At 43.4% G+C, this 11,991-nt stretch overlaps 1 protein-coding gene across 1 annotated transcript; it reads left to right on the top strand.

Annotated features, from left to right (window-relative positions):
• Positions 1-934: 934 nt before the first annotated feature.
• LOC121627253 (chloride intracellular channel protein 6-like) lies at positions 935-10,122 on the top strand. Its single transcript, XM_041966060.1, has 6 exons — positions 935-3,457; positions 8,344-8,453; positions 8,649-8,774; positions 9,123-9,229; positions 9,393-9,574; positions 9,736-10,122. The coding sequence occupies exons 1-6, from the start codon at positions 935-937 to the stop codon at positions 9,895-9,897; spliced, it is 3,210 nt and encodes a 1,069-aa protein (XP_041821994.1). The 3' UTR covers positions 9,898-10,122.
• The last annotated feature ends 1,869 nt before the right edge of the window (positions 10,123-11,991 follow it).

Below are 11,991 nucleotides of genomic sequence, written 5' to 3'. Positions count from 1 at the left end.
TCCATGTCTGTCTGGTGCAGGTATATGTTCTGTATGTAATGGTATTGTGTGTGTGTGTGTGTGTGTGTGTGTGTGTGTGTGTGTGTGTGTGTGTGTGCGTGCGTGCGTGCGTGCGTGCGTGTGTGTGTGTGTGAGGAACTGTAACTCACATTAACTGGTGCTGGTCCCTGGGTGGCAGAGGGGTTTAAGCTCCTGGTCATGTGGGGATCAGCCTCCATTTAATCCTCTGGACCGAATGAGAGAGAGAGGGAGAGAGAGAGAGAGGTGGATTGTATTTAATGATGTCTAACTCTGCTTTAGGTGCAGTGCTGATCTGAGAGCCCCATAGCCACAAGCATAGAGCAAAAAGAGTGTGTACTTACAAACCATATGTACGCCAGAATAATATATACTATCTTATGATATTTGGAGGTGAAGTCTAAGAATTTGGATTTTCTTTCCTTTGCATTTCTGGGAATCTTACAGGCCTTTTACGATCTGCAAAGCTTTGTAAACATTCTGAGATCCACCTCAGTACCACTGTGGACAGCAGGACTCATCTGACATCATCCTTCACAGAGCAACTTGGGAGCTATTCCAGGATTTGAGTCCTCTTGTGACCTTTGAAACACTTAATTCCTGCTCCTAGCCTCTTGCCTTGGAACATCAGAAACACCGTGAGATCCTTTTTTGAATACTTTCTGGAATACTGTTTTTATTTTGCACTTTTTGGAACCATAGCATCCTCAGAAACACTACCTTTTGGACCTTATCAGGAAACTAGAACCATTGTGCAATCTCAGTCTTGGAACCTCTAAAATCCACCTTTGACCTTTTCTGGAATACTGGGCCCAATCCACAAACTTGACATTTTATAGAACTGCATGCTGATTTTGGAAACTTGGGCACTAATTATTCCGAAGTAAGCATCCCATTATTTCCTCTACTTTTCCCAATGGCTCAGTCAGACTCCTGCCAAAACCCAGACCTGTCAAATGGCACAACTGTCCACAGCCCACTAGGTATTTGTTCAGATCTGGATACCCAAAGAGGAAGAGAGGATGTGGAGGAAGAAGAGGAAGACGAGGAGGTGGAACTAGCTGAGGAGGTAGGGGAGGATGTTTTGATCATGGCTGGAGCAGGAGAGGGGCAAGCTGAAGGAGAAAGCAACGAGCACAGTGAAAAGGAGGAGGTGAGGATTATCCAAGTTGCCCTTTTACCAAATGGAGAAATAAGAGAGGGTGAGGGCGGAGGTGAAAGACTGGAGGAAAATGAGGAGGGAGGAGAAGAAGTGGAGGAAGAGGAGCACAAAATGATCGATGAACAGACAAGAGAGGAAGACAGTGAAGCTAAGGGAGGGCAAGAGTTAAAAGACATGGCGACAGTGACTGAATATCCATGTCGCTTTTCAGTATTGATAGAGGGTGAGAAAGATGAGGAGCAGACATTAGACAGCAATGAAGAAAATGAAGAACCGGTGCTAGCAAGTGAGACCAATGATGGAGACAGTGGGTTAGAGGAACATCAGGTAGCGTCCAGCACTGATGATGCAGAGCATGTTCAGGACTCATGTTCTGTTGTAGAAGAGTCAGGAGAGGGAACTCAGTTGTCTACTGATGACACAGACAAAACACAAGTTCTTACTCTACCCACTGATGGCGAGGCAAGCCTTGAGGAGCCATCAATAGACGTGATCGCTTTTACAACGGGGACAAGCGAACAGGTCAGCAGTCAAGATGATGTGTGCCGAACTTCAAGCGGTAGCAACAAAGGCACACCTTTTGTCACAACTGGCACAATCGAAGTTGTGGCCAATCAGACCGACCAATTCACCAGTGAGAATGAAGACAAAATGAAAAACACTGATGAGAAGGACAACTCCAGCACACAGGAAGTTGAGGCCATTAACAGTAACAGCACATGGCAACAGATGGATTGCATAGAGGCAAAGGTTGAGGACGAGGGAGCCGAGGAGTTCGTGAAAGATGCAGCGTCCATTTCTGATGATGTTCTAGATGTAGAGTCTGAAGCAAATCAGAAGGTAGAGCAACCAGATTCTGCCTTTGTACCCTCTGAAGAACAGCCGCAGACAGAGGGAGGGATTGAGGAAACAAGTATGGTAGGGATCAAACAGAAGGTGCTAGAGGAAGAGGAGGTGCGACAGGTTTGGGCTAATACTCTAACTGTGAGGGATGGGGGAGGACAGAGCACGGACGTGGAGGGTAAGACAGGCGATAATGTTGTTAGAGAGTCATTGCGTGAGGAAGAGGACACAGGAAGAGGTGATCTAGAAATGCAAGAAGAGGCGACTGTTCAAGCTGAGAACCAGAGTAAGGTAGATCTTCCAGAGCCAGTACAGCAGTGTGAGGAGCAGGTATCTTTAGACGCCAAGCACGATGTGGATTTGGACCAGGTGGAGGAGGCCTTTGAACTGGAGGAAGGGGGCGAAGTTGAACCTGAAAAGCCAGGAAGTGAGGTCACATCAGAGGAGAATGAACCCACAGCAGAGGAGGGAGGTGATTTGGAAGAGCATCCTTCGCAGCTCCTCAAAGAAGCAGGGACAGATTGGGGAGAAAAGTTGAGAGAACAGCTAAGAGAGCCGGCCCTTGTAGAAGACGAGAAGGGAGGAGGAGCAGAAGAAGAAGTGATGGAGGGAGAGGTGGAGATGGCAGAAGAGCCTGTGACTGTTTTAGATGATGAGATCGAAGACATAGAGGAAAGTCTGACGACTGAACTTGAAGAACAAACGCCTGCAACCATTACGGCCCCTTCTGAAGACACCATCCTCGAGACAAATGATGAAGAGTATCAAGAACTGCAAGGAGAGAAGGTTGAACTTGGTAGGGACAATGATGAGAAACAAAAAGATGAAAAAGCAGAGGAGGTAGAGAAGGATGAAAAGCCAAAAGATGACAACATAGAGTTGGATATAAATGGAAGAGTTAAAGGACTGAAGCAAGCAATGGAGAACGGGATCTTGAGTCCTGAGACGCAGCCGTTCAGGAAGGAAGAATGGGGGACAGCGAGAGTCTTATCGTCCAGGAGGAAAGATAATGACTGGATTAAAAAAGATCAACCCAAGGAAGAGAGACCACCAGAAGTTAAAGACTGGAGGAAAGAACTGAAGCCTGTAAAGAAAGACATCTGGGAATCTGAGAGGGGAAGAAAAGAATGGGTGAAGAAGGAAACATCGGCAGAAGAGAAAAGTCCACCAAGGAAGGAGGACTGGATAAAGGAGTTGAAGTCAGTAATTAAAGACGAATCCCTGCCCAAAAAGAGGGACGAGCAGGTGAAGAAAAAGCGAGTGGTGCTGTTGGAGGATGGCCATTCGTATTTCCCCCAGCGGGAGGAGATGAATGAAAAGAGAGAGGAGGTTAAACTGATCTCCCATAGGAGGGTGGAGAGCCCTTTGCCTCCTGTGCACAGGAACAGCACAACACCCCAAGACCAGGACTACGAGATCTCACTCTATGTCAAGGTAATGAACCATCAGAACCAGCACATGCTGTATGTCCACCCTGGGTCGATAACTCTTCAAATACACTGAGAAAACAAGGGTTCATCGTTGGTTCCTTGGTCAAAGCAACGCAGAATAATGGTTTAATGGTTCTAACACCCTAAACTGACATTATGGAGCAAAACTTTGCAATTAATCGATAAACACAGTATAAAAGAAAGCAATAAAGAGGCAATAAGATAACAATTTTCAGCTGATGATTTTAAGGCTGCTTCAAGCCAACATACTATACGTCAACGTAATTCACTGCATTGGCCAATCAAATACCTACATTTCTGGTAGTCTTCTCCGAAATTTGAAGGCTGTAATTCTACTGTTTACCAGGCATTACAGAGGATTAACACATTTCAGAGTTGCAAATCTTTGTCTCACATCATTATGAATAGCTGTGCGATGTCAAACGAAGCATGTTGAGATGCTACTGGTGTTGGCCATTTACTCAAACTGGACTTCCTGGTATGTGGTACCTAAAGCAACCGGTGGAGTTGCTTCTACTTGTTTTTAAATGCATTTTTCTCATGTTAACTTATTGGAGGTCAACACTGACACACGTACAAACTCTCCATGTGAGAGTCACCTTTACTGGTTTTCTACTCAATCTGTTGTATCAGTGAAAGCCACTGGAGGCCAAATGTGGACCAGCTGGGATTCATATTTGCTGCCAAAGTTTTGAGAAATTAGCAACACACGAAAAGCTCTGGACCAGCACACTTGGACCAGCTTCGGAGCATCATTCATTGAGAGACTAGTATAATTCCAACAAACAAATGCAGGATTTAGGCCCCTGTTGAGCCAAAAGCCATTTTGGCCTGAGGGTTTTGGAGCTAAGGCCAGGCAGGCAGTCCTGTGTCGTGCCTGTTGGAAAAGAAAAAGTAAAAGCAACACACAGGCCAATTAAAGTCACTGTAACCTACAACAGAGCAAAGCAGCACAATGCAAAAGACGTTTAACCAATGAAACCAAACACTTGCATTACATGTTTTGGACGGCGTTTGAACAAAGCCACCTACGCTCATGTTAACTGATGACATGTACATATACTGCTGTGCACCAGTGCACCATTTATTATTACATTTACTATATAGGCCAGGTTTTAACAACATTAACTTGAAATTGAATTTGGTGGAAAATGTGATAATTTCTATTCAGACTGATGTCAGTGAAGACTTGAAAACTTCAAGGGAACTCATAATTCCTGCAGACGAGAGATTTCTAAATGCAACACTTCAGTGGTCGTGTGAATCACAGTTACTTTTTGCCTTCTGAGTACAAACCGGCTGGTGTGATGTGGTTATCTTTGGCATAGATGCTCTCCTTATTGGCACATAATCTTGTGTGTGTGTGTGTGTGTGTGTGTGTGACACAGAGATAGAGCGCAAGTGAGAGAGAAACCCCATCTTGATCTGCTTACCTTATCCCATTAAGACAATGATATCCTAATCCATCAGGCATGGAAGCCTACATTGCTCCATGCATGCAATTCTAAAAGTTGTGGACAAAATAAGAGGGACACACTATACTCTACCATTTTGAATGCTCTACACGTGCATGCTTAAACTTTAGTAATGATGCATGTGTCACCTCAACCTGCACATGCACACACACAGGTCAATTTTGCTCGCTGGCTCCGCAGCACATTCCAGACTGAGGCAAGAATAAAAGAGTGCAGCCTTCTAACGGCCAGCAGAGAGGTTTAACGCCAAGAAAAAATGCACTAATATGTAAGAGCCGCTTCACACATACACACAGCGAGCCTGTTCTCTGTGGGAGCCCACATTCAAACAATGGCTTCCTTTGTCAGGACTCTGTTGGCAGCACAGGCTGAGGTAGATGGAAATATTGTGGAAAGGGTCAAGCGCCCTTCTGTGTCGCTGGACTTAGCGGCACTCGAGGTACACAAGTACTGCATGTACCAATAGATGTCTCGAGAGGATTTCAGAGAGCAGTTCTTTCAAATTGACATGATTACAACAGGAATTTTCCATTCTGTCATCATCTTGTATGGTGGAGCTAGTTTTAGGGCACCAGTGACTGAGATACAGTGCCGTGCTGGTGCTGCCAGCAGCATGCAGGGTTAATCTCTACATTCTCACTCTGTAAGCTGATTAGCCTGCTGTTTGGTGCTGAGAGCTCTGGGCACAGAGCAACCAACACATACTCACCTCAAGCTACATTCTGTATCTACATTTTGATTATCTTTAATAGCTTTCAAACAAAATCAAGGACCAGTGTTTGACTGGCAAATGTTTAAAGGGTTTTTTATAGATAAGGCTGACATACGGCATCTATTAGAATCAGCCCCACTCACTGCTGATCTGTTGACCTGAGCTGGTCCTACTCAGCCTCACCCCCTACTGGGTCCCCCTTCCTGTGGACTTGCATGAAGTAAACAACCTTTGTTAGACTTTTTCATTGACCTACCTTCTCTTTGGATTCATTCTTACCACACTTACCAATTTGATGCCGTTATTTCTAAAACTGACGCACTATAACTCTGTAATTCACATTTCAGTTCATGTTTTAATCCTCTCCTCTTTGCCACCTGCAGCTTCTATTGCACCTCCAGCTGTCCAAGGACACCAGTGCTCTCAGTTCTCGTTCTTCTATTTCCATAAATACGTTTTCTGAAGCTTTTTCTTGTCTTCGGAAACCATCACACATGGTGGGTTTTCTGACCTAAACTCAAGTTAACAAAAATTCAGAAGCTTTATTTGTTCAAAACACTGGCCATGTCGATCAGATCCAAAGGGATAGAGCCCATTGTTAAGGCTCACAGTAATTGCACATCTGACTGGTCTTTCTGGGGCTTTAATTTCAGCTCTGTATGCTCTCTCTCTTGATTAAGTCTGACATATCCTGCAAAAGTGATCCATTACTGGTTTGACTTCTGATGAGTTACTCTGGTTTGAATTTGCAACTTGTGGCAGCTTTGCACATAATGTATCATGTAAAAAAAAAACACCCTGGATGTGCGTGGCGTGGGCGTGGAAAACATCTTTCCATCCCTGCTGCAACACAGACTCACACTGGACACATTGTGTGTGTAAATGTGTGTTTGTGATGGAGCTGAGATTCCAGCGCTGCCCACACCTCTGAAGAATGGAAGAACTCTTGCACTGTTCTGTGCCTCCAAACTTCACACAGACACTGACCTCGCGTCAGATTATAATGTTTATGTAAGTAATCTGAGGTCACAGCAGAAAGTCGCTGGCGGCGCTTCTCGTAGCGCTACTTGATGAACTACTGTAGCTGTCTTAGGCAGGCAGGGAACATACTACCACTATTTACTCACAATCTCTGTCTGAGCTCATTTCTTCTCCCCACTGTGACGTTTACTCCCCATTTTTGTTGTCAGGATTATCTGCCAATTAACTGTCAGCAAGCCAACAGGAAAATAAGATCACACATCTTATTCAAAGACAGCTGCTGGTCAAAAAGCACAGTTCAAAGTTCACCAAAGCTGCACTCGATGTGCAAATGCTGCTTCTGTGACTGGGCCTTTATTCTAAAAACGAGCACCAGAACGACAAACTACGATAAAACACAAACAGCAGTGAGTGTGTGCACCAAAGGGGTTCCTAAAACAGAAATAGATCTTGTTCGTTATCACATATATGTTGAATATCGCCACATGATATCAGCTCCTGGCAACTTCAGCACTAAATATGATCTTTACTGGTGTTAACCAGAGCTGTAACCAATGCAGACCCAACCACAACCTCCACCAAATCTAATGCTTAGCTTCTTCCCCACAATGTGAATAATACACACATTCTCACTTGAGACTGTGTTTAATATTTGCTCTGACAAAGAGGGATTGTGTGTGGAGGAGACACTGACATACCAGAGAAAGCAGAAAAAAGAAGCAGCCCGAGGAGCAGGCAGATGGACACACAGACAGACAGATATGGTGATTATAGTGGGTTTGTTGGAAGATAACAGGATCGCTGTTACGGATTAAATAAACATGGATTCGTCCTGAGTCCTGAATACGTCGGTTTGGTTTTTGTTACTGGGGTAAGACGCTGTCCTCTGACTGTTTTTAGACAAGTGCGAGCTTTCACTCAATCTTTCAACCCATCTGGGATGCTGAACTGGATTGTTCACCATGTCCCTGTATGACATTGCGGTTAAAAAATTGGGCTTCCCGACAATTGAGCTGTTCGTAAAGGTAAGTGAACCTCTGCAAATCCTCCACTAATTATATTCATTGAGGCACTTTTTTGCACTATTTTTGCCCATGCATGGCAGCTAAAGCGTGCTTAAGTGCAGGTTTATATTAAGGTATTAACAAAATGGGGCTTTAAATATTAAAAATTACCTTTTGACTATTATGAGATTTGAGTGTGAAAAGTTCACTGTTGACAGTATATCAAAACAACCCTCAGTCAAGGTCCAATTACTCTTTTTGGAGCTTTTAACTGCATCTCAGACTCTTCATCAGTGAAGCAGTTGTCATGGAGAAGGTTACGATCCTCCACCAGTGCATACCTTGATCACACGATGACAACTGAACCAACATTATGGCAACTGAGCACAAAACTGAAGATGCTGTTAAAAGCTCATCTTCGTTTCTGTGGTGACACTTATTCTCGCATTCAAATACTACAACACATCAGGATTGTTTTTCTTATTGTATTAAATGCAATCCAGGATTTAAGTGTTGTTTTAAGCGCTGATGGATCCTACAACTCTGATGTGAGAGAGAATAAGCACATGACTTTGCTTTTACATTCTACAGTTTCTGCACCGTTGAATATGTCACATTGTTTTTTTGCAAATGATTTTGTGACTTTGTGCTTATTCTGCATGTGCATGTGCATGTATGTGTGTGTGTGTGTGCGTAGGCGGGAAGTGATGGGGAGAGCATTGGTAACTGTCCATTCTCTCAGAGGCTGTTTATGATCCTGTGGCTTAAAGGAGTCATCTTCAATGTCACCACTGTCGACCTCAAACGGTAACATGCTACACACACATATTCATGCTACATGAACATAGCTGTGAACACACATTTCTACATGGGGAGTAAGTTGGCTGAATGCTTGTTTTCCCTCTTGTATGCATTTTGTCTTGGGGGGGCATCTTTGTCTGTGTAAAGACATTAAAAAACAGTGAGTTTGGAAAACACTTACAGTTTGTTTTGCGTTGTCAGGAAGCCGGCAGACCTTCAGGACCTCGCTCCAGGAACCAACCCGCCCTTTGTGACGTTTAACGGTGAGGTCAAGGTCGATGTCAACAAGATCGAGGAGTTCCTGGAGGAGAAACTGACCCCACCACGGTACACAAACACACACAAACCCCCATGAATACACAGTAATTGGCCAGAAGAGGTTTACGCCGGAAAATGTTGAAATGTAGCTTCACTCAGACTCAGGCAGAAAACACAGAGAAAACCTAGCGACAGGATGTTGGATCAAGCACGCACACAGGTTCGCGCTACACATTAACGTGTTAGCATTTCTGCAGATGTATGATTCCAGCTTCAGTTAATCAATAAAGAGAGGGTGTAGAATCAGCTCACCCAACACTCTATCAGCTGATTAGTTGATGATACCTTATGAAATGTCATATCATCAATATATGCAGGGGTGTGCAGCTGACTTCTCTTCTGTGTGTTCAACATCAGCTACCCCAGACTGGCTCCCAGACATCCTGAAGCCAACACAGCCGGCATCGATGTGTTCGCAAAGTTCTCAGCTTACATCAAAAACCCGCGGAAAGACACCAACGACGGTGAGAGAGAGCTGGTGGAGACCAGAGCAGGGCTAAAAGGAAAGGCACAAACGTGACTATGTTAATGAATGCTAATGTTGCTCTGTATATGCTGTACTTGTCCCATTATTTGAGGAACAACCATACCAGCTGTACTACTCTCTCTCTGCACCTCTATCTGCAGCCTTAGAGAAAGCTTTGCTGAAGTCTCTCCGGCGTCTTGATGACTTCCTGAGGACTCCCCTGCCTGAGGAGATTGATGCCGACGCCTCAGGAGACCTGCCCGAGTCCACCAGGAGTTTTCTCGATGGGTCTGAGCTCACGCTGGCTGACTGCAACCTGCTGCCTAAACTACACATCCTTAAGGTTCATTCAGCCTGATTTTCTGAGATTCTTACTTGATCCAAACACAAGAGCTAACTGACGTGGATTTTGAGAATATTTGGACTGCTAGGACGATTAGACAACCATAATCAATGCTCCCAACTCCTGTCAAGTCGCTCCTGCTCACATTTTTCTATTTGCAGGTTGTAGCCAAAAAATACCGTGGATTTGAGATCCCAGCGGAGATGACAGGAGTGTGGAGGTATTTAAACTGCGCCTATCAGAGGGAGGAGTTCACCAGCACCTGTCCTGCTGAGAGGGAGATCCAATTTGCCTATCTGGATGTTGCAAAGCGGGTCAAATAAGAGGAAAAGTGAGAAATAAAGGAAAGAATGGCGGTAAATACATGAGATAAAACAGAGAGGATAAAATTTACTTTAGCAAACCGTGGAGAGATTTATCATGCATACTTGTAGGGGGTACAACAAGTAGACAGAAAGAAATCTGTGGGTGGATCTTGATGAATTTACATGAGGATACCAGGGGGGAGGCTAAATGAAGAATAAGAATTTCAGGATATAGACTAGGCTGGTCCAAACTGATACTAAAACATCTATCTCTGTTTAAAGTTTATCTCTGCATCAGCTTGTATGCAGAACACTGATTACGTTTGTATGTGTGTGTGTGTGTGTGTGTGTGTGTGTGCGCGCGCGTGCATGCATGTGTCTACAGTAAGTGTGTGTGTGTGTGTGTGTGTGTGTGTGTGCGTGCGTGTGCATGCATGTGTCTACAGTAAGTGTGTGTGTGCGTGTGTCTATATGTGTGTGTGCTCTCACAGGTTGGGTTGCACAGTCACATCTTTATGCTAATCATTTTACAAATAAGGACAGCCAGTAATTTGAGTTCTTGCAGAATTAATTCCTGATTTGTTGTTGTTGTTTTTTTCTTTTTTCACTTTTCAGACAATGGCAGGGCCAAGTTCACTGCAGAGACTAAATTAATAGCACAATGAGTAAGCATTGCTAGTCAGTATCACTGTATTAAAACCATTTAGTCAGTTTTTTTGACTTTTTAATCACAAAAAATAATGTAAATGTACAAAGCTGCTATTCAAAATTATTTTTAATCGTGTTAACAGTTCCTGTGTGAAATTAAAGGATATTGTCATAAACTACACCCTCAATTATAGCCCTTCAATGTATACATTAATGAAACAGTTTGACATTTTGCGAAATGCACTCATTTGCTTTCTCGCGGAGAGCAAGATGAATTGATGGTTATCACTCTCACGGGTGTACACTAAATATGAAGCTAGAGCTAGGAGTTGTCAAGCCTGGAAGTCACTGGTCTGACTCAAATACTACAGTTGCAGCACATTTCCGTTTGTTTTTCATGAGATTTAGAGGTGGCGGTCAGTGGATTTTTTTGTCCTTGGACAGAGCCGGGTTAACTTTTGCCAGTCTTTATGCTAAGCTAGGGTAATTGCCTGCCAGTTTTACCTTCATATTTATCTTACAGACATGAGAGCGCCTTATTCTTATCTAATCTCTGGCATGAAAAGGAAAGAGAATATTTCCCAAAATGGTTAAATATTTTACTTAAAAGCAACTGTAAACAACAATTTTGTTACCTTACAGATCTAAATCTATGGCCTTGACCATCATAACGGTCTTCCTATGTTTTCCTGTTATATGTCTGGGTTGTATTGTCATCACAATATGAATGCATTGGATTCTGGGAGTCAGTGAGCTGAGCGAGCACTAAAGGTTCACATCTGGTATTTCTATGCAAAGGGCAGAAGGGAGGCACAACGACCAGCAACTTGAAACATGAAATGTTTCGTTGTATGGTTTTATGACTGTGGGTTATTTTGGTACCACTGTAACAGTGTCTTCTATGCAATCATACCCCAGCCTTATCTCAACGTTACATTAAAACCACAAAAAAGTGCCCCAATTGCATGAATTATAGTGTGCAATCATAACTCTATTTTAAATTATTAGTCCTTTCCAGATGCGAAAACAACCAAATGAGAAACAAGCAACACCAGCGACTTTTTCTTAAATTTTCTCATATGGAATTTAAAGTCACAACCAAACAAAGCTGTGCATGCAGTCACTGTTCCCTGGTATATTTGCACAGTAAATAGCTCTATATCTTTTTTGAAACACATGTACTCACCAAGGTAGTTGCAGAGATCAGGGAAAAACAAGCAGTGATGGTCAGACAGGCTGCAAACAAACGAAAGTGAGAACAGCAAAATTATCACCTAATCCGTCCATTATAAGATTTCAGCACAGTCTACAGATCCAACTCCTGCATTTCAGGACACACGGCTGGTTTGTTAACAATCTGTCTGATCAGCTTGTGTTTCCTGAAATGACGGTCAAAAGTCCCAAAAATTCAAATACACTCAGTTGCAACAAGTCATTTAAGCTTTGCTGTTAAAAAGTAGTGAA

The sequence above is a fragment of the Chelmon rostratus genome, chromosome 24 (genome assembly GCF_017976325.1).
Source record: "Chelmon rostratus isolate fCheRos1 chromosome 24, fCheRos1.pri, whole genome shotgun sequence".
Lineage (NCBI taxonomy): Eukaryota > Metazoa > Chordata > Actinopteri > Chaetodontiformes > Chaetodontidae > Chelmon > Chelmon rostratus.
Note: the sequence above shows the minus strand (reverse complement) of the source record. Positions and strands in the feature narration are given on the sequence as shown.

What these genes read in the sequence shown, in the direction of transcription:
- LOC121627253 (XM_041966060.1), top strand. Translation starts at nt 935, where the DNA reads ATGGCTCAGTCAGACTCCTGCCAAAACCCAGACCTGTCAAATGGCACA. An exon ending in AGATCTCACTCTATGTCAAG is followed by an intron (nt 3,458 to 8,343) that starts GTAATGAACCAT and finishes GTGTGTGCGTAG; the next exon opens with GCGGGAAGTGATGGGGAGAG. An exon ending in GAGAAACTGACCCCACCACG is followed by an intron (nt 8,775 to 9,122) that starts GTACACAAACAC and finishes GTTCAACATCAG; the next exon opens with CTACCCCAGACTGGCTCCCA.